General features: G+C 40.2%; 1 protein-coding gene across 1 annotated transcript in view; it reads left to right on the top strand.

The window, feature by feature from the left end:
* Positions 1-22,911, top strand: part of LOC129089969 (LIM and calponin homology domains-containing protein 1-like) — an 80,556-nt gene that overhangs the window by 17,031 nt on the left and 40,614 nt on the right. The window contains 2 exon segments of the mRNA XM_054597411.1: positions 15,779-15,849; positions 18,370-18,439. Coding sequence (XP_054453386.1) covers positions 15,779-15,849; positions 18,370-18,439 — 141 coding nt within the window.

The raw sequence follows: 22,911 nt of genomic DNA, 5'->3' as shown, positions 1-22,911 counted from the left end.
ACCAAACAATTAATCAACTAATCAAGAAAATGGTCAACAGATTATTTGAGATCAGAAAATGTTATTTGCAGCCCCAGTAGAATGTTTAAATAACCATTTTCAAAAGCTGAATTATATCCAAGTATAGATGTTGATGATAGATTTTTTTCTCAATGCTTTTTTGGGATTGAGAGAATGTTAGTGACATTGTGATCCACATCATCTTATCCCTACTGCTACCTCTAAAGAATTTAGACAGTGAAATCTGTTATTTTGTTCTCTTCGGAAGATACTTTTTCGGCCCTGGAATTCCTTCTTAAAACCCTAAACCCCTGGGGAGAGGCACAATGGCAGGATTTCTGTGCATTTTGGTGAGAACAGCCTGGCTCCATGCTTCCTTTTCCTAATGGGGAGCTCAGTGCTAACTTGGACTGACAAACACTCATGTTCCCAGGGGTGACAAGAGGGGCTTAGCCTTGGGAAACTGTCAAGGAACAGGGATTCCTTTACCTTCCACTTACATTTTTCTGAATTTGAGACCATAAAGTGGGATCATATTTCATTTCAAGTCATTAAAGCTTTGTCTGACATGCTCACTTATCCTGTAGTTTCACACCTTTAGTTGGCCAGCTCATATTTGTTTACCATGGTATAGGTTGTGTATTCCAAATACAGTACATGCATCCAGAATATTTCCTCATTTATTTTTTTATTCGTTTCTGAACATTGAACCATAGATAACGTCCCACTGCGTTTGTATTTTAGGAATGCCAGTAGGCTGTTATGTTGGTGGTGTAATGGAAACCAATTTGTAATAGATTCAGTGTTGATTTGTGTCTCAAGTAGATGTTTCAGTATGATTACTCCACCGGCCAAAGAGGGTCCAACACTTGTGAGAGCAGAAGCCATTGTAAACCCGCTGATTAACCTGCATTGTGCTGCGGTGTTGACACAGTATGTCAGTGAAGCTCCTGATTAGCTCAGTCTTGCTGAGGACAGATCTTTGAAACAAGAAGAGAGGAGGGCATGTTTGAACGTGTACACAAACGACAAACAGAATCTTATCACATTGAAAGTTTAGACAGTTTTTGGCTGGTATACATGCCTCCCCCTCTTATAATGACAGCATGAAGATGAATCTACTTCTTATCATCCTTCTAGTATTTACTAAAAATCAACGTCTGTTGCCTGGATACTGTGCTGAGCATGGTGCACTTCACAAGCACACTGTGCCAAATCTTATATTGCTCAGTCAACAAGAAAATAACACTTAGGTTACACTTCACTAATTTCAATGAGCTTGAAGCTGAAACCATGTTTCCATGGGATTATTATCAGCTGGGGACATCCAGTGATTTAAAATAATTGCACCAATTGTCATTGATGCTAATCCGGTACCTGCAGTAATTGGGTGAAGACGGAGGTCTCGTGATAATACTCGTGATGATACTTGTCCCATCAAGCACCCAGTAACACAAATTGTACCATGACCTTGGTGGGATTTCTGTACGCCGCAATAAAGAAGGAAAGGGGAATCAGCTGAGTGACAGTTATATGCATTTCAGATTAACTCTATAATTGAGAAAGTTACACTTTTTTTCAGTGTTGTCATTAACTATTTTCGCATCTTTTCCACCACGTTAATGTGATGCAAATCTGAGGCTGTATTATCAGAAACTTAGTGCATGAAGAACCTTCTTTTTACTAGTCCTATGCAAACAAGTCCCATGCCACTCAAACACATTTCATATTTAGTTTTAAAAAAATGAAGTAGACGAAATGAGTAAAAATATTTTCTGGATATTGTAGACATGTTTATCAGGTAAACTCTAAATGAGCCCCTGTTGTAATTAAAAGACTCTTTGTTAATCTGACTGATCCAACACTGGCGACGAGATGTCCATGCCGGCAGGTTAAGGTCACGGCGTCTGCTTGTCTGTCTGATTGTAGCTCCAAGCTCGGCTGCTGGCTGGATGCTGCCCTCGGCCTCATGGAAACTGTATCAGGCAGGATATTGGAGACCAGTGGAGGCCCCTGGAAAAGCCCCGCTGCTTAGGAAGCTTAGCTCAGAGAGCTGGTGTCAACACGGGGGCTCTTTGTTTCTGATCTTACAGAGCTTCGGGGGGTTGTCACTAAAACCCTGGTAGGTATGGGATATATGGTGGGGAAAAGGTATTTCTGTCGCCTACTTGGGTTGGTTATCATGTAAAAACGGAAACCACCACACTCTGAAGGTTTTTGATCTACGTAGACAAACCCAGAGGCGTTTTTGGAAGGGCTATCTTGTAACCTTAAGGTGTCATGATTCATGCATGACAGTGTTTGAACAACTAGAGCTTTACTTGTAAATTGTAATGCCTTTTTGCATTTCATGGAAGAGGAAAAAAAAACCTTTGTTTTCCTCTATTTCTTTTTAAACTCTCCGCAGTACTCTTTTGTGTATTCATTCTCACTTTCACTGCCAGGGTCTAATTTCACTAAAATTAACTTGTATATGAGATGAGCTGCGTTGGTAGAGTGGGGATTTGTAACTACACACCCAGAGTAATGGCTAACATTGAAGAGGTGGCATTTGTGCCACTGAGGGAAGTTCAGTAGACCCAGAAGTGAGCATTGAGAGGAAGGATTTGAAAGTCCATTCCCCCATCACAAACACAATTATTCAAGCCAGTATGGGGCGACACAATCAAAGCCCTGTGTGTCCCTGTCCCACCCTAATGGTCTCCCTGGTCCTCTGAAGGGACATTGTTGCTGCAGTTTTCCGTCTGCCGCAGTCCTTCCTCAGCAGCTCTTTGCTTGGTGGCAGATCTGCACTGAATAGAGAACAGAGAGTTCTAAAAAAACTTCAGAGGCCAGAACCGTGATGCATATGTGCAGGACACGAAAAACTCACAATCCCTGCTTAATCTAGCACACTGACTGGCCTTTTAATACTCACGGAAAAACACATGACCAGCTCCTTTTGCATCACACTCTTTAGTTATGAACAGGAATATATCTACAATGTACATAACCAGACATTAAACATTTGGCCTTTAAGACAAAAAAGTAATCTTTGATATTGATATATATCCCTGTTTCTCTTCAAATTTAACATGTGAGGACAATTTTGCAAATCAGTGAGCATCATATGGCAGCAAGGGAACCTGAGATGCTGTGAACTAACTAGTTGGGTGAACTATTTGTCATTTACAGATACCAGTTAACTGCAAACACCGCACCCCTTCGTATTAATGTGGCCAATGTGTACAGGAAACTTTAACAAGGTAAAGAAGATCTGACATTGATACATTCAGCTTTCTCTAGAACAAATACTTGCTAACTGCTTTTAAGGAAACTCTTTAAGGATTCAGACAGACCACAACTCACTGGAATAAGCTGAGTCACTGAGTCTGCAGCATTTTGTTCAACAGTCTGAATGAGTTCTCTGCTGCAGCAATACTTCACTTTGTCATTCAGACTGACTGAAGGAATAAAAGGAATGAAATGTTCACAATGTAGCACTAAGCTTTGGCTTAAAAACGTATGTGCTTACTGAACGCAAGTGCTGAATCACATGCTCTTCAAGTAATAATTGTATGTTGTTTCAGTGTTAGCTGTTATGTGATTTCTGTCAGGTGTCAATTTCATGCCTACTTGGATCTAGCATTGCATTGGCTTACAAATGAAATAAAGTGACTGCAACTGTTTCAACAGCCCCTCCCACTCATACACACACTCTCATGCCGAGATGGTAAATGACTTGGCAGACAAGTCACAACTGTCAGCATCACCTTGCAGCTAAAACAGGACGATGTAATCAACTTCAACCTGCCTCTCACCTCGCACCTTATTTCACATGTGACCCTTGTCAGACTTTCCTTAGTCCTTTTTTTAGCACAGCTCCATTTCACTCTCCTTTTTTATTCCTGAAAACTGCCAAGCCATCGCCATCGCCATGCCAAATACTCCTTCTTTTCCCCTCATGTGGGCTCAAGGCCCCGCCAAGCCTGGAAGAGAATGGGGGTGGGCGGGGGAGGAAAAACGTGGAAGGGAATGGGGGTTGGAAGTGAGTAGCGCCAATGGGGGCCAGGAGTGGGGTTAATCCACAACCCAAACATTGTTCCATCATCTAATCAGGGTGGAAATGGGACGGACTGGCTGGAATACTAACATTTAGCTTAGGGCTAGGCCATTTTAGTCGCAGGAAATGTGGCTTGTTTAATCAGAGGGGCTTATCGAGAGTCGAGGGGAGCGGGAGGCATAAAGAAGGGAACCGAGCTTCGGAATTCAGACTGTTTAAGCTCTTAAGAAAACAAGTTTGGAAGCAAGCAGTCGCCTCTGCCTGGATGCCAGGTGTATGGTCTGAATGCAAACAGCACTCGTAACATATGTCACATGGTCATATTTAGAACTTTTTAGAGATGTTCTGCACAACTTTGATGCTTCTGGCAATACAACAGCCCTGGGCAAGTCTGAGTAGAAATGGCACTCTCTGGCATGTGAATGGCTGCAGTGTGGGGAGTGTGTGGCACACTTGCTAAGCTGTATTAGCCTCATTGAGTAATAATCACTGCCACAATGTGATAGACACAGTTATAAAGAAAACTTGCTATGCTGTGGGTTAAGTTTGAATTGATTGGAATGATTTCGGCACCACCTTATGAATATAAACTACTTATATTCCTGTAGGGCTTGACTCAGTTTTTAAAAGAAGTATTTGCAACCCGCTATGATCAAGAACCACTTCTGCAGTAGAATAGTCTCATTGGTAGCAGAAGAAACCTGTCTCCGAACACATGGGCTGGACCAGAAGAGCCCAGACGATGATCAGAATCAGAGCTGTCACTCACCGCAGAAGGGTGGCAGTGTTTCACATTATTATTATTATTATTCTCTCTTTCATTGAAAACAATATGTTGAGATTTTTGCATGGATCTCTTCCAAAAGACAGGATATCTCTGCAGCATGGCAATATTTGAGATCAAATGGTATTTTGACACACATTTAACAAAATAATGCTCCAGCGATTTTGAAATTGCAGTAGGCCTTATTATGATTTTAATACAATTCTCATTGATTATTCAGCCCTTATATCTTGTCAATATAGTTATATATTGATCACTTCCACGTTGTCTGGGATGATTATCCCTCTTGCCCTCAGTGTTGCATAATATATTTTCATACATCTATGAAGCTGTAACTTCCGGTCCATATTGAAATCCCAGCTCATTAGTGTTGAATACTGTTTCTATATTTTTCTTTATCTTGAGGATGTTCAACAGGAGACTGTGCAGACAAAAACCCTGACACGGCTTTGCTTCATTCTTTAGACATTTGAAAGTCGACCTCCTTGTTTATTTTTGAGTTTCCTCAAACCATGAGTTTATTTGAACATTGGCGTGAGGCCATTCAACTTTTCATCTTTCATGTGAAAGGAAGCGGAGAACAAGACCCAAACCTAGAAATCTAACAAGGGTCAAAGGCTGTCCTGAAATCCATGGAGAACAACTGAAACATAACAAAGAACGAAACTGTTTTTCTCACTGGAGTCCCGAAGGAACTCTGGTGCTGAAAATGAAGGATTTCACATACATATTTTACTTGAAATTTAGTAATATGAAAACTGTTGCCTTGCATAAAAAAACATCACTTTACTTTTTAATGATCTTGTCTATTGATATTGCTTCACTTGCAGTCATTTCTCTTTGGAATAAGATAAATAATTAACTGATAGATTTTCTTCTGTGTTTGCAATTGGATTGGTTAATGCCCTTTTAAAAAAAATGCAGTTGGCTTGTAATAAAGCAAATAGTTGGATGTTTGACTTGTATCTTTCCAGGGAGTGTGGCCTTGGACAAAAAAACAAATCTAGCAAAGTATACTCTGCTGAAGAGTTTTTTTTTGCGTGCAATCCTCACATGGTTCCCCATTGACATCATGTGTTTAACCGTCGTTGACATCCACTGACAATATGTATTTAAAGTTTGATTGATGCTGGAAACAGAAGGAATGCACCTTCATAAGGACCTTTTTTAAAGGTGATTCACAACATACTTGGATGACATGTGTCAGTAGCTAATTAGCAGTAGCTTGTTCATTAGGGTACACTCCCTTACACAGAGAGAAGAAAAGAGAGAATAATTTCCCCTTTGAACTTGTCTCATTGAAGCACTGTTAACATTGATGTGTCACATGGCTCTCTTCTCTCTTGGGAAGCGTTTGATTCATTGCTCCGTTGAAGCGAGATGCAGAAACCGAGCAAAAGGAAAACTTTCTCGCACTCCAAGTTCCTCACATGTCTTTGGGAACTACTGTCACGGAGAGTTTATTTGAATATGACGGGTTCTGCCTGCGTGTGTGTAACTTTCTGCATGCTCTGCACATTTTCTTGTAATTGTGAGCAGGTGACTACTGTTGCAGGAAACTATATTTCATCTTGATCAGTGGTCTGACAGCATCGGTATCAATTTCTCAACACCAGAGAACTTGGATTGTATCAGCAAAGAGGACTAACAGCACCACAGACACTGTCAGCGCTCGTTATTGGGTTGCACAATTCATTTAAGATTTATCGCAATCCCTATTCTGGCTTCCCACAATGAAATGAACATGACAGACATTGAGGTATAAAATGCGTGATACATATCAAATATAGCTCTTCCTAATCCAACAGCTATCCACCAGGGCTCGATCAAGAAGTTTTGGCTCCACTTTTTGGCGGTTTTCATGCCTCTGTTTGCGCACCCTACAGCGACATCCTATGAAAAAGTTTTCAGATTTTTGCGGCAGCAGTCCAGTAGAAGAGTAATATACTTTATAATACTCTTTTCGACAGAGGGCAATCAAAATGAAATGAAATGCACTGAAATAGGTGAAGAAGAACTTTGTTTTAAGTCTTTTTTTGATGCAAAGATTTGAGGATTAGCTGGATGGAGCATAAGGTGAAAGTCAAAGCAGTGCTCTGTTAATTCGACTTTTGGTAAAAAGTTTGGGAACAATTGTATTTTGCTTCTAGGAGATGCACTGTGAATAAGGACCCGTCTTACTCTGATTATGCAACTATTTGGTATACTTTTTCAACAAAACCTGAATGATACCACATTTAGGCAACTTGTATCTTTAAGCTTGCCCGGCCTTGATGTTTTGGCTTTCACTGACAGCTGTTGACTGAATAGAGCAATCTTCATTTTAATGCTCATATATACTGTAAATTGGGAAAGTGGTTGGCTTAATTGTGTTTTGAAAATTACCTTTTTTCAACACAGGTGCATGTCTTGAAACTAAATCCACTCACTTTGTTATTCAGTAAATATTAACTACATTGTCAAAGGTATAACCATAGACCAATCTTAGTGCTAGTGTTTGCAGGGTTTGTCTTCTTTTTTGTATATTTTTTGTCCAAAATCATTATTATGTCTATCCTCTGACCATCGTTCAATTTTTTAAGATTGAGCATACCAACAGTCTTTTCTTATATTTGCTCTTGGCTCGGGCTAAAATGGTGACACGTTTTTCATCCATTAAATTAAGGTCTGTGATGACACATTGAAGTTAGAGAGTTTATGGACCCAACTTCCAGGTGGTCTCCGGATTTACAGTGCGAATACAAACAGCAGACGTACATACAGTCAGAGCTCATTAGATGACAGACAGCGGGCTCGTCTCCAGAGACAAAGGTGTGACATTGAAAACAGCTCCACTCCGGGGAGATTTCTCCCTCCAGGCTCCAGTATTCCCTGGAGCGCTGTTATTTTACAGATTCTAATTAAGCATGTAACTACCACAGATTTTTTTTTTGTTGTTGTCTGTGAAACTGTCCTGTAACGTGACGTGAGGGTCAAGGGTTATTCCCCACAACTGTCCATCGGTCTGCTACAACCTTTGGTGTCATATTAAAAATGCCCTTTAGTAGAAAATAAAAACAGCACTGCCTGCCTTTCATAACTAGGAAATACTGTATAAACAAACTCCCAGTCTAACATGTAAATATAATGTTGCTTTTGATCAGATGGGACCAGTGCGTTTTTTTTGAGTAGGAGCAATACATGAGTAATCAGGGGTTGTGTAAGGTCTCCCACACCAGATGACTCTCACAGGATCCTCCATGTGCCTGGGAACATTTGTGCTTTTCTGGAGCTAAAACAAGAAAGCAACAGTCGAAAATGTGTTTGTTTGTGTTTTAGAAACTTGAAAATAAGGAGGCGATAAGGAGCCGAGTTGTTTCCCTCCTCACATTCTCCAAAATGTGTTAACATCAACATCAGTAAACAGTAAAGTGTTGTAAAACTGTCATAAAAACAATCTGCTTATCTGTTAGTGTTTATGTAAAATGTCGTTTCTGAAAACAGTGTTGGGTTTTATAGCCCCAAGTGTTCTGGCTCAGAGGGATTGTTCTCCATCCTTGGACAGCGCACTTATTTATGTCTTCCTTTCCTTTTATTGTGCTCTCCATGACTACAAATCAACGTGATGCATTGCTGCTGCCTGCAGCGTGTGGTTGGCACATGTGAATGGTAAACTTGCTTAACATTCTGCCCCACATACAACTTTTCTCAGGTTGGCTTTCTGTTTGATCTTGTAGCTGAATGTTTTTTTTAATTAACGTCTGGTACTTTATTCTCATATAGTTCATTATTCCCTTTCTTCAGGGTGGTCTCTCAAGATTAAAAGTTTTATTCTATGAAACATGGTCATCTATCACAAAAGACTGAGCCTACGGAGTCTGCTTTCACCAAACCAGTCTGTTAATATTCCTCTCAAAAGCCGTGGTCCGAATCTGGGATTGGACGGTCGCGCTCCACTGCTGATTCCCACTGTATAATAGCGAGGCAATTATACTCTATTAACTGTCATTACTTGTGATGATCCCTGTTTCGTAATACTCTCTTGTTCATTGTCTCCGGCTCGGGCAGCGGCTCCAGCTCGACTCAATTGATCTCATACTTCAGCTGCCTCCTCAGAGCAGTCTGTCTCAACACATGCTGACATCAAATGTCTACGCTGATGTGTTTGCAGGCGTGTGGGTGAGAGCATGCTTTTGGTGTGTGTGTGTGGCCCAAAAAAAGACCATGAATCTTTGTGTTTATGTCAGTTAATTAAATAACACTAGTCAGAGTTCGCTTATATTTGGCTCATTACTGTATGAATGTGCTTGTCTTATCATCCCTCCCGGCTCTTAACTACAGTATATATTCTACTGTATCTGCTGGCGTCGCTGTCTCCAGATCAGTGTCACATGGTGAATTGTTGGATCTGCGACTGATTGTGGTGATTTAGCGGTGATCTGCCATGCAGGCTTTAGAAGCATGATCCAATATTAGCCCAAATCTTCTCAAACCTCTGCCAACCCAGGGAAACCTCATGATGGCATGTTCAAATCTGGCAATCATGAAAAAGATCCAAAAGCTATTCAGTTTTTTTAGGCCCACATTGGCCCCAGATGCCTTAAGCACCTCGGCCTCCTCTCTGAAAGGGAGGGTTTCGAACCGCGTGTTGTATCTCACTTTGGTACAGCATGAATTATTACCTGTGCTTTTTTTTATCATATTTTGTTGCTCATCTTTGAAGTAACTTGCTGTTAGACATTTTGTATTATTCTTAGATATGTTCAGTAGGCAATGACCCCTGTTGTGGATTGTTTTTTAGAAATATAGAACATGTATCTTATGTAGAGCTACAATTAATGATCATATTCAACAGGGAGGATGGTGGTGGGGGAAGCCTGAGGGTTAAGGATGGGGAGTATTATGGGGAGAAGGGCTCCTGTTAAACTCAGTACCGCTCAACTCCCAACAATTAATCAATCAAGAGCCCAAAGATGTTCTGTAGATCAACTGACCGATAAACAAACTTTTTATTTTATATGGACATGACTGAAAGGTCAAAGGTGTCCCTGCTCTTCTGTTGTCTCAATACTCACGCTAGATTTCCTTTTTTATGGAGAAAATTGACTTTATTTGCACTTGCTCTTTTATTGTATTCATCCTTTTATTGTAATTATGTACTACTTTGAAAAAAACTTAAAAGTACTATCTCAGATCATCCCCACCAACTCCCCAGTCCATCCACCACCATGCCAACACACTGAGCACAGAGCAGACAGTCCAGAGTCACAATGGGGGATCCCTGCGGTGGTGGCAGCTTATAAAAAGGTCTGGATGATTGACCGCAGGCGGATACCGCTCCTGACCTTTGGCTGAACTAGTTGGAGCTCCATGAGTTAAGGGGACCTCCAGCCATATTAAAATTCAGATGTTATCAATTTCAATACTGGTGCTTGTCTTTTGCACATTTTCTTTCCATAAAATCCTATTTCCCCTGAAGCCAAAGACAAGATTTTAATCTTTTTTGTGATGATAAGATGACTCGGTGTTTCTCCGAGAGCAGTGTCTTATCTTGTCATGAAACAGTTGATTTAAGGTCTGCAATACTGAACAAATTAAGTGGTTTCATTGTTTTGTCTCTTGCTTAAAGAAGACACTAGACTAAACAAATCGTGGATCCGCAGTATTGTTTCTATTCCATCTGCTCAGGTTATAAAAAATTGTATTCCTGAAAGCCACAGCTTGCACACTGTTGTGTTTTGTACTGTGAACGAGAAGCATTTACAGATTAAGCTCTCTTGCCAAATTGAATTAACAAGATTACTGGTTGAAGGCCAGAAGACCTGTTTACATGCGTTCTTGAACTAGGAGGCATAGTGCTGGATGCAGTCAGGATTATGCAACACACTTTAAGACGACGTACTGTAAAGTAGAATGCCTTTGACTACAAAGCAGTTGTGTGGGTTTGGAGCACATGTCTCTGTTTATGTTCACCAGCCCTTGAGCTAACAGCTGTCAACCCTTTAACAGACTTGGCCTCAGGGCCTTGAAGTAAGTGGTGTTTTTATTTTAGTCATGGAAACCAACCTGTGTCAGACTTTAAATTAGTAGTCGTTAATTTGGGATAGGTAGCTGTCCAATGCAGGGCCTCCGAGATTACTGCTGCAATGCAATAGATCTGTTTTCATTGGATGGCCCCCGGGGTGGAGGGATAGCAGTAAGCTAGTGTAGACAGGGAGACGTACGAGTACTGATATGGAGTTGTGGACCTGATCGCTGTTTGAAGGAAAGCTCTTGATTTGGCTGTTGTGTGGACTTGATACAATTTTCCATCTGTATCCTGTTTTAAACATTGTATTTTTCCTTGGCGATATTATTTCAGTAAATTGTCTTTGAGTTGCGGTCCAATGCCAGACATGATTTGACCGTAGAGGAGTCTCCTGTCATCACACTGATATTTTATCTCTCAGAACATGAAAGCGAGTTCTCAAGGGAGTTTTCATGCTTTAACTTAATTGTGTTTTCTATTTTATCATTCATCAAAACAGAAAAAAAGATTCTCACACAACAGCTCCCTCAGGGAAACAGAATTTGGCAAAAGCAAAGTTCACTCATTATTTTTTAAACAAACATACTGTAGAAATCCATTCTTTTTTGGATACTAAAGTGAGAGTGATGACCGCTTTTGGACATGAATCCATGAGAATGATTTCGGTTTGGACATGATGGGATTCCAGCGAAAAGGAAGTGAAAAGGACGGGAAAAAAGCCGACCAGCATCGTTTTATTGTTTGTGAAACAATGGGGGCGACGTTCCACTGAAAACAACAAAGGCGACACATTCCTTTTTATAATTGAATCGCCTCATTTGACCCCGCCGTGGTTTGAAAACACTGTTCAGATCCAGACGTTTCCAGCATTTAGAGGATGCATCCTTTGTTTGACTTAATTTTTAGTTATTTGAAGTTACAGCATGATCTGTTGGATTTTATGATGGCTTCCCCTTAGTTTTGCATATGTAACTAGGTAGTTGGAGAAATTATTTTGATACAGCCAAGCAGTAACTTTTAACGTTCTCGCATTGGCAGAGCAGACGGTCGCACTGAGTGGGAGAGCAGCCTGCTGCACAACACAAGAGCCACAGACTTTGAACAACCCACATCAGATTTCCTGCTAAAGTTTTCTTTATAGGCAAACATGATCACACTCATACTTGTCCTACGTCTTAGCTTGTTAAATGAGTGACCAAACAATCATTTACCGGGAACAAATTGCACTGTTAACATCAGTTTGTAGGCTAGATAGCTCATAAGCTTCACTAAAAGCATTACTACTATTTATCATATTAGGTTCATATTCATCTGTTTGTATCCTTTCATTTCAAATCTGAATATTTGTTTTTGGGACCAGAAAATAGTTCTACGTTAGTCTTGGTAGTAATCTGTGGGTATTTTATTCGTAACTTCATTAGATCTGATGCGGTTTCTGATTCAGTGTTTAATGGCCACTTGAATTCTTTAAACTATGCCTTTAACCTACTCATAAAAAAACTTATTTGCGTGTGAACTGAATATGCCACCTCAACTTTTATAGCAATGGTACTGTTGATGGAGCTTCCTGTTGTAACTCAGGAGATGTTTTTTTTAAGTCAGGAAGGTAATGCTCTCTACCAAGACGCAAAGCTCACCATCCAATCAGCCTCATGATGATAACGTAGAAGTGAGTACTGGACTGGACTGGACTGGACTGGACAGGGCCTGTGTGTGTGTGTGTGTGTGTGTGTGTGTGTGTGTGTGTGTGTGTGTGTGTGTGTGTGTGTGTGTGTGTGTGTGTGTGTGTGTGTGTGTGTGTGTGTGTGTGTGTGTGTGTGTGTGTGTGTGTGTGTGTGTGTGTGTGTGTGTGTGTGTGTGTGTGTGTGTGTGTTAGCCTTCCACACAGCATTTGCTTAGAGAAAAAACCTGTTTTATTCAGTTTTATATGTTGCCCAAATATGTGTAGTCTCAAACTAAGTGTTCCCTCTGGTCAGTCAGGAGTTTCATGGGCACTTCAGCTGTGGATGACACTTATGGGAGCAACAGATGTAAATGAATCAAGGTCCTCAGCAGCTCTGCAGTCACTGCCAAACTGAGCAGCAAGATAATGAGAAAAACCGAATCCCTGCCATTTTCTTGTCATAGCCAGAACGTAATATGTAATTTATGTTAATGTGGATGAACCCCAAAGGACAGAATATTAATTGAGCTAACCTTTTTAAGACACGGGTTCCCACCTGGAGGTTTGGGCCCCACCAGAAGCCCATTACATTTTTGGGGGGATTTATTGAATCTTAAAAAAAAAAATTCAAATGCATCCACATATTTGAGTCTCGTCATTTATTTCTATTATTAAATCATGAGTATGAGCAGTTTCTGTGGTTCCAATTTGAAATTTTTACAATACCAATTCTTTTCACTTTAATATTATTAATAGCTTGTGTGCCCTTGCCATTTTCCTGCTCTTGCCTGCACTCTGTCCTCAAATTGTTGACGAATCATTGTTAAGGTTATGACACTGTAATCTCCCCGTGTGAAGATGGTGTGGCACTGTAATCTCCCCGTGCACTCATACTCATTGACAAGGTTAGTTAAGAGCTGACCTAGTTATTCTTGACTGTTTTCAAAACACACAGGTTCAATTCAACCCCTGCAGCAGCCAGCATGTTCCCTTTTCTTAGCAAGAAACCCAACCTGACCCTATTTACTGTATGGTTAAGAACTGTGAACGCTTAATGTCGAAGCAGGTTAGCCATCTTTAGCAAGCACAGAGCGAGGAACATTTATGTGACACGTTTATTGAGGAGCTCCTAAATCAAGGTCATCTACTCAGCTGCAGATATAAAATGATGTAGGCCACTGAATCGTTACTCAGATCAGACCATTAAATCTTCATCCCTTTTGGACCAGCCAGGCAAAGCTATGCTGTAATGTACTAACTCTGGGATTTCTATGCATTTACACCTGGCGATGTGATTTACTCGTGTATATGACTACAGAATGTTTTCTACCATCTGTTTTAGTCTAGTCGTACAGTGACATTTGACTTATTTCCCAAACATTTCTCAGTGGCAGATCTGGAGAAAGAGTTGATCTCATTGATTAAGTTAAACCTCAGGGGGCAGAGCCAAATAAGTTTGTTCTGGCCAAGTAACTTTAGCCTGAAGCCCAGTGGAAAGGCAAGGGGTAAGAGAGGAGGATGATAATTACCATGAATCCCACTGCTCTTACTGCTAACTCAGAAAACGCTGTCTAGCAGGCTGTCTGTGGTAACTAGTTTGTTACACTTCCTTTGATTAGACCAGCTCTAGTAGCACATAGATGTTTTAAAGAACAGTTTATTTCGGAGAAGGTAAGCTGATTTGCTGTCTGAGAAGATGGTATAGTACATATGTAGCTTAGCTTAAGATGAAGACTGAAAATGGGGGAAACGGCTAGCTTGGCTCGATCAAAGCCGCCTTTAAAACCACAAATTGTCATTATCACAGTAAAAAAAAATTCCCACTAGAAATAACAATAGTTAGTTTGTGAGCTTTACAGGGGCTGGTCGGCTTTACTTTTAGCAATCTAAGTCTGCCACTTGGCTAGATGTTTAATTCAACAAATACTATAGTGCCTTCCTCCGGAGCAGGTTCATAACATTAATCATAGAACCATATGTTTATACTGTGCGGCCTCAGTCATCACTTTAATGCTGTCAAAACCAGGCACACAACACCCTGTTCACACACTAGGGAATAGTCGCAATGAATAGCTAAATGTCAATAAACAGGGAAAATCTGTGCCACTTTTTTTCTCTGTCAATCTTTATCTGCCTGATTCTGACCCGAACGCCAAACTCCAAGCCTCACTGTGGCCCCCCCAAGCAGCAGAAATGAGGCCTGCTGTCGTCCTACTCGCTGACACACAGCAGTCCATTTCTTTTGTAACAGGTCCAGGATCCCAGACGAGCCAAGAAGCTCGCAGAGAACGAAACACACAGCCGGCCCAGACACTCCTCCACACTGTTTCTCCCCACAGCTGTGCAAATAAATGTAAAAGAAACTCTCAGGAAATTTAATCTTGCAATTGTTTTGGCTTTCAAACCAGCAGTCCAAAAGGGGGGGGCTTTTTTGGCCCTGGCAGGGATTTGGCCTTTTTATGGCCAAATCCCTGCCAGTGTTTGTGAGAATAAATGGATTTTAAGTAGGCCTGGTGCTAAATGTCCCGTAACGGCAGATACTCTGGAGTGGGAGACAAGTTTATGTTTGCACTCGGGATGTTTGTGTGTTTTTCATGTGGGACTTCAAATGCATTAATGAGATGTCCTGTCCAGAAGCTTGACGCCGGCAGCATTAAAACATCGATTTAGATTCAGTTTGTTTCATAAACTTTGCCGCGACTGAACCGTTTACATATTTGGAACGTGAACAGGTTTGCTGCCCTGGGGTTTTGTGCACTTACATGTCTTACAACAAACAAGAAGCATTTACGTTATTTGTGTTGCAATTTTTGTCCAAAAAAAGAGCATTCACTATTTGCATAACTACAGTCTGCTGATGTACTGTAGTTATGCAAATACATGCAAACAGGCGGCTTCTCCTCCCCAGAGGGGTCTCAGTAACTATTAACCAATAAATCCCCTGTCACAACACATTAGCCTGCCAGAGCCATTTGGTCGGGACGATTGCGGCTTATGTCAAGCTCGTTAGTGTTTAGCGCTGTTAACTAGAGAGGGACTTGATATACGGCCGGCAGCTCTTTGTGCACCTCTCCGAAGCATTCTCAGGGTTTACCGTGAAGGAACAACGTGAAAGGAGTGTGGATAAAGGTTGTTGGGCTTGTTTCTTGGTTTCCAAGTGGCGCTTGTGTGTCCAGACTTCAGATTCAGAGACTTACTTGATTATTTGATGTTCTGCTTTTTGTTCTTAAGCCCTGTAATCGTTCTATTTTGCTGACTCGTTCCCCTTTGTTCTCTCCGTAGGCTGTGACGGGAAGATGCTTTGGTGACAAGGACTTCAGAGGAGGTTTGGAGAATGGGATACTGCTATGCGAGTAAGTTCTGACTATATTTTCTTTAGTAATTAAATTGCCTACAAGCTGTCTCTGGCTTTGATCTTTGTTTGTCTAATGCACTTTCTGCACAACATGATTCACTGTCTGTCAGTGACTTTGAAATATATATGTTTTTTATTTTTTTATTAGACTTTGTGTTTGCACTGAGATCATATTGTGTTATGTGGTTAAAAAGGCTGCAACACTGAAAGCTCCATTCCTGAGAGTAGGAGTGAAAGGGTCAGAATCATAATGTTCACAAATAGATCAAATGAGCACTCATAAATATTCTTCTTGCATTGTTCTTTTTTATCAAATATATAGTTTTATAATTAATATAGTTTGGTGCTCTTCCTTCCTCATCTTAACAAAAAAAAACACTTATGTCAACCTAGAATAACCACATACGTTTCAGGAATAATAGGAAGAACATCAGGTCTTTGTGACTTGTTACACCGCCGTGGTCCAGTGGTCAGAGAGACTGCCGTCATGTTGAATTGTCCTCCAGTGCGACACCGTGACCTCTCGTCTGAACACTCATAATGAGGCGAGGTGCTAAAACGAGACTGAAAACACACACAGACGCTTCTTCCACATTCCTGTCTGTCAAGTTCAGTTGCACAACCCCAATGTTTACACCGTCTTTATTGTGAATACAGACATCATATCCAATTTAAAAGTGTCCCCACTGGTATCGGAATTTCTTGAATATCATGGCACAGCTAGAGGTAAATCCAGGCCCTAAAAATAAGGCCATTATATTGCTTTCTAAATATGTGAATCACACAATTAGGAAATAACATTCAAAAAATCTATCTCAGGCAGATTAATTAGATATTACAGGTCAAGGAAAATGGCGTCAGGGCGATCATAGTTACAATCACCAACTAGTGGTGAAACAATTAGTCATTTAATCGGAAAGAAAAAGAATGAATTGGCAACTATTTTGATAAGTAATGAATCATTTAAGACATTTTCTCGAGCCAAAAATGCGAAAGATCTTTCCGTACCAACTTTTCCAATGTGAAGTTTTGCTTTTTTCTGTTTTTATTCGATTGAAAATGTTTTATCTTTGGTTTACATCCACTTGTAATAGCACTGTATGAGCGTTTAGTCAAGTAATGCATGTAAATGGTATCCAAGATGCAAGATTGGAAGATTGACTTCCTGTGTGAGACTTGTTTTGAATCTCGCTACTTCCACAAGTGAAACACTCAACCAACACGACAACCTCTTCCTCTTTTTTCCTGATACAGAAGGCGTCAGGAAATGTGTCTGTCCCTCATAAGATGATGTATTTATGTTGCTTCTGCTGTGTTTGTTTTGTTTGTTTGCGTATGTGTTTTAAAACTCTCTCTCTCTTTCTCTCTGTCTCTCTCTCTAGTAGTCATTCTCACATCCTTTTGATGATGTAACAAGTTTGAACTGTGACGGTGTTCAGTGGACACAAATAGGCCACATATTCCTGCAGATAACTGGCACAAACAATTCGATTTAATTATTTCCAAATCTCCAAAACATTTTTGTCACGTGTCAACAAAGCCATGTGTACTGATCCATGTTGGAGGAGATGATGAAGCAGATAAATCTTTGGGGTAACTCAATATTCTGAGAATATAAACAATGACATAACGTAGACTGCAGCATTATTCTCATTCCAGGCAGTCTTTCAAGAGAGGAAACATTGTCTTCACTTTTGCCCACTCTCCCCACCTACACATATTGTATGTAGCACTGAGAACACCCTTCTGTTGGGGTTGTTGAAAGTTATTCTGGGACACATACAGTACAGCAGGAAGTCTCTTAACTGAAGCCAAAGTAGATGAGGCAGGATGAGGGAAATAGAGTTCACTAAAAAGGGAAATTTTACAGCACTTCATTGCAAAATACCTGCTGGAATGCCATCAGCAATTTCACAGGAACGCTGATATCTAATACAGTAAGAGGATCCAAGAGTGGGCTTTTCCTTTTTACAGGGCAGAATCATTAGAGTGCTTCCTCTGATGAAAACACACACAAAAGATGAAACTGGAGACAAAGATAGAGAGGGGAACTCTGAAACTGTGGCTTGTTCATGAATTGCAAGCTATCTGAGATTGCAAGAATGTACTGTAACTTTCGAAAGAAACGTTTTCCTTCTTTGTATGTGTGTGAAATGAGAGCTGCAGCAGAAGGTCAGACCTCTTCACCCGGTGGCTCACTGTGATATGAAGTGTACTGAAACTGTTTAACAGCTCCCTGTGGGTGGAGGGAGAAGCAACGATTCTCCTCTCTGATTTAGGATCTGTGTCGTTATAAACCTTCCAGACGCCACTGTGGGACCCTCAAATATGTTTCTTTCTCCCTTTTTGTCCCCTCCTCTTTTCTCCGAAGTTACAAACACCAATTCGCACATCATTTGAAATGTTCAACCCAAGTTGTCATGAAGGGAAATTTTGAAGGCATGACTCATGTCTTTTGTTTCATATTTTAATAAAAATTCAGCTTTTAATGTCTTCTTCTCTGTGTGTCTTTTGTTAGGTTGCTGAGCTCTATTAAACCCGGTCTGGTGAAGAAAATTAACAGGCTTCAAACACCCATCGCTGGCCTGGTGAGTCCTCTACCTTTACTCAACCTGCTTTTTCTCCTGCTTTTTCTTCCTTGTCACAATTATTTTTGTCAGCATTTCTTTCTACCTGTTGTTTTCTTTTAGAGTCTGTTTCCCTCTCCAGGGATGCTTTCAGACTTTTTCAGTGCTTTCTAATGTTAAAAACTCACTGCAATCCTTGAATAACATACAAAACTCTATACATATCAGTGCAAAGGGGCTGTACTGTGTGGCAGCCTTGTAAATTGAGATTATCGCATTGATACATGTGTAGCTTTCCAAAACAGAAAGGTGACCTAAAGGTTACCAGCCATATACAGTGCATCACTATATTACTCCATTGTTGGTGTCTGTTCAGGTTATTTATGTTTTGGAGTTTGAATTTCTGTCCGTTTGCCAGATTTCTTTAGTCTTAATTATAAATATCCACACAACCTGCACTGAATGGACTGAGTGCCAAGGAGCAAAGTATTGGTAATACAGACAAACACTGACATTGATCATGTGACATGCATTATACGATACCAGGTGTGTGATCAGGGTTTGATTACAGATACAGTACCAGTCAAAAGTTTGGACACACCTTCTCATTCAATGGTTTTTCTTTATTTTTATTTTTATTTTTTTCTACATTGTAGATTAATATTGAAGACATCCAAACTATGAAGGAACACATATGGAATTATGTGGTAAACAAACAAATGCTCAACAAACCAGAATATGTTTTATATTTTAGATTCTTCAAAGTAGTTGAATGAGAAGGTGAGTCCAAACTTTTGACTGGTACTGTACCTGCAATTAAAAAATCTCAGTTTCAATCCTCACAGCCGAGGCGTTCTTCAGCAGCCGTGTGTCACACTTAGCCCCTAACGGCTCACTTATTGTACAGTTAGATGGTTTTGCAGTGACACAGATCATCTGTGGACTCCCTCTCAGTGAAAAAATGCTAAAAAAAATATCACGTCAAAACATATAATCCTTTACATTCCATATCTTTGACTGTACAAATTTAACATGATTTACTAAAACCATCAAAATGCATTTTTTCATCTTGAGCAGGAAGAAATTTCTTCCACATGCTGAAACCTTACCTGAATAATGCACGCTGTTGTCCGTGGTTTTATTTAAGAATCTTAAGTTTTCCTCCTGCTTTGAAAGAGAGCCTGTGGATTTCAGTAGACCTGAACACTGACACATTTCACAGTTAGAGTACAGTGCAGTACAGTGGAGCCCTTTCATGACAACTTAAGACCTTGATCTGGATGAAGCGACCTTTCAGGATCGGGACCAGTACGTTAACAGACGCACACTGAAAGTTGATCGCTAAACGTACTTCCGTCTCTCTTTCCGGCCCAACGTGCTCTGAATTGCATTCCTCGCTGCTGTGTCAAAGACTGTTTATGTAATAACAGTGTGGGTACTTTGTTGATAATCTTGTTTAGTATATACCAGGTTACAGTACCGAAAATTAAAGACCTAGAAGAGAGTTCTTTACTATAAAATATCACTCATCATTTATCATCAACAACAGGCCAAATTAGTGTGATTTAAAGAAATGACACTACACTGACAGGTTGTTTTATTACCTTAATGACATCAATAGAGGTTGAACTCAAGTTATCTTTTGAGTCTCTATAAATGGTAATGACAGACAAAGCAAGTTCAAACATAATGATGGTATTGAACTATAAAGGGAGCTGGGTATTATTTGGATCACAGCATGACAGAACAGACCAGAAAGTCTGTGTTTGGCTTCATTGGGGTTTTTTCTTATCTCATGGCGTCACTAATGGCCGCCAATGAGTCGTCTCTGGCGTTTTACAAGTGTCTGATAATTACACAGCCATCACTGTTAAAATAACAATTGATTATCCTGTTAGAGCTGCTAAACCCATGAGCTTCTGTGCTCTCTCCATCTCGGTAATGTTCTGGGGTTTTTTTGGAGTGGTTTGTGTTCTTTTCTTCATCTGGTTGTACTATCCTACATTCTTCACTTTGATCTAATTTTCCTGGATTTGTAGCTTAATGGACTCTAATCAGTTCATGACAGCCACGTTAACCTCATATATTCAGACAGGTTACAGTCGCATTTTTCTACAAAGCTGCAATATACTTTGAAAACTATTGATTTTCACAAGTTGTTGAATAGAGGGTTGAATCGTCGAAGCTTAATTTTCAAAAGATAAATCAAAGCTGCAGAAAACAAATGTTAAAATTTGATTTGCATTAGCAGTTTCACATTAAAATGTCACTTGATAACGACACCAAGTAGGTACACACAGTAATGTCAACAATTGGTTTAGTTTACTAAGCTTATCCACACTTTTTTAGAGCGCAAATGAGGCATTGATTCATTTTTTTGTTGGAGTGGATGATGTTCCAAAGATTGTGTGAACTGTTTAATAGTTTGTGTCACAAGTTTGTAATTGTATATCACGGGCACGTGAATCATCTACTGAAGACAACATGTTTACAGTAGTAGTTTGAGGACAACATACTGAAGGGAAGAGAAAAAATAACACCTGTTGGTTTAATTCCAGTCCAAACAATATAGCCGTCTATTGGAAGTTTCATAATTCTGTCTCGCAGCGTCTTCCTGTGGCTTTGCAGGGATTTTTCTTCCTCTTGGCTGTGATTAAAGAGGTGAGAAACACATAAACAAGGGCTCTGCTGTTATCTGGACCATCGTAATAAAACACAGGCTACTCCCCCTTCCTCTTCCTGTTTGGGGGGCTAATGGGAAAATGAGTCTCTGAGGAGGTTTGGCTGTTTTGTAATTAGAGCAGCTACCTCAGTGCTTTGGCAGCTCGGCGCTGTTTGACTCAGTGTCCGTCTGAACAGGTTGGTTGTTGCGTGCTCTGTGTTCCCCGCCGTCTCTGGGTCGACTGGTATGTTCATGTTTTACGGTGTGTAAACAGACACGCAGTGCACATCGCCCTACGAGCTGAATGGTAGTTATTCACATGTTTGAAAAATGTGTTGTTTTCCAGACATAAAGTATAGAGCGACATGTAAAAAAAAAAAAAACCCACTTCAGACTGTTATGTAAAACCCTTGTAATTCAAGCTTTGCGAAAGCTTTCCAGAGCCCTGACAGTCATGCTAAAGTCAATTTTCTTGGATATAAAGAGGCTTTTACTTGAAGATGACAGGATGATAAAATCAAAAAAAATGTAAACAATGGAAGTATATACAATAGCCAGCTGAATGTATATTTATAAAATAAGAACATCACTAAATCAAATGTTTTTCTCTACTCATCTACTCATCTTTAGAATTGTGACTAAGACTTGTACAGAGCAGCACCTCTGTTAAGAGCATCATTGTTTCTAAAACAACTCAAACTCATATCTTTTTAATTTCTGTGCTGTTTCTTCTTGTTACATTTTGACCATATATACACAAATACTGATTTGACTGCATTTAGCTGTTACTGGCTGGTCAAACTCCAGTGAGAATGCATAGAAACGCATGGTAACGCAAATATTATTAGTCTATGTATGTGTGTTATATCAGTATGTGTTGGTGAATCTATAAAAACTGAAAAATTTTTCAAGCACATGTAACATGATCATGCTGGGGTTCTCCCCTTCACCTTGCTTTTGTCTTATTTTGAAAAAAGAATCAGGAGCACAGCTTACTGACATCCAAGTGGCTTGTTTCATCATCCTGAGCGGCTTTCCTCCGGATTCTGTCAAGATCCAAAATCAGGGCGTGAGCTCTGATCCTCTTCCCCGAGAAACCTTGATGGTCTAATCGTGGTTGTCGGATATTGATTACATTGAGGGCTTTGTTCAAAGAACGCTTTTTTTCCCCCCCCTCACACACACACTCTTATACATGTCAGTACAGTGTACACACATACACAAACACACACATAGCCAGTAATACTGGAACTTGGAATATGTGGCCTTTTTAAACAGATCTTACTCTCTGCTAATTTATATTGATAAACTTTTATCTAGTGCTAATTTCAAAAATGTTAACTCTAAACAAATATCTAGATTTATTGTACATTTGTAAATGATTGTTGATTTTACCTCCCATGATATTTGGCCAGATTTGTTATGACTTTTTTGTGACGTACAGTGGACAAGGGCTTGTGTCAGACTCAATCTCTGCCTCCCAATCCTTCTCCAAACACATTCAGCTGCCAGTCATTCCTTCGCTGTAGACGCCCAGTTTCCTGTGGCAGAGACCTCTAAAAGTTATGCTCACTTCTTCAAGTACCACACACATGCACGCACACACGCCAACACCCACTACATTGTTGTCATTATGCCAGTTGCTACTAAATTAGCTTGTTTAATTGTGTGTCGGCTTGTTTATTGCAGCGCTTTGTTATTTTAACTCCAGACCGTGTGAAATGCCAGCTGGAAAATAGCGGAAAAACTGTGAGAAAACATTGTTTTACTGCTGAAGTTGAAGTTGCTCTGTGATAGCTGAGATGGTTGTTGTCAACGCCACCAGATCCCC

Source organism: Anoplopoma fimbria, chromosome 4, assembly GCF_027596085.1.
Source record: "Anoplopoma fimbria isolate UVic2021 breed Golden Eagle Sablefish chromosome 4, Afim_UVic_2022, whole genome shotgun sequence".
NCBI classification, from domain to species: Eukaryota; Metazoa; Chordata; class Actinopteri; order Perciformes; family Anoplopomatidae; genus Anoplopoma; species Anoplopoma fimbria.
The sequence above is the reverse complement of the archived record's forward strand: the minus strand, read 5'-3'. Positions and strand labels throughout refer to the sequence as shown.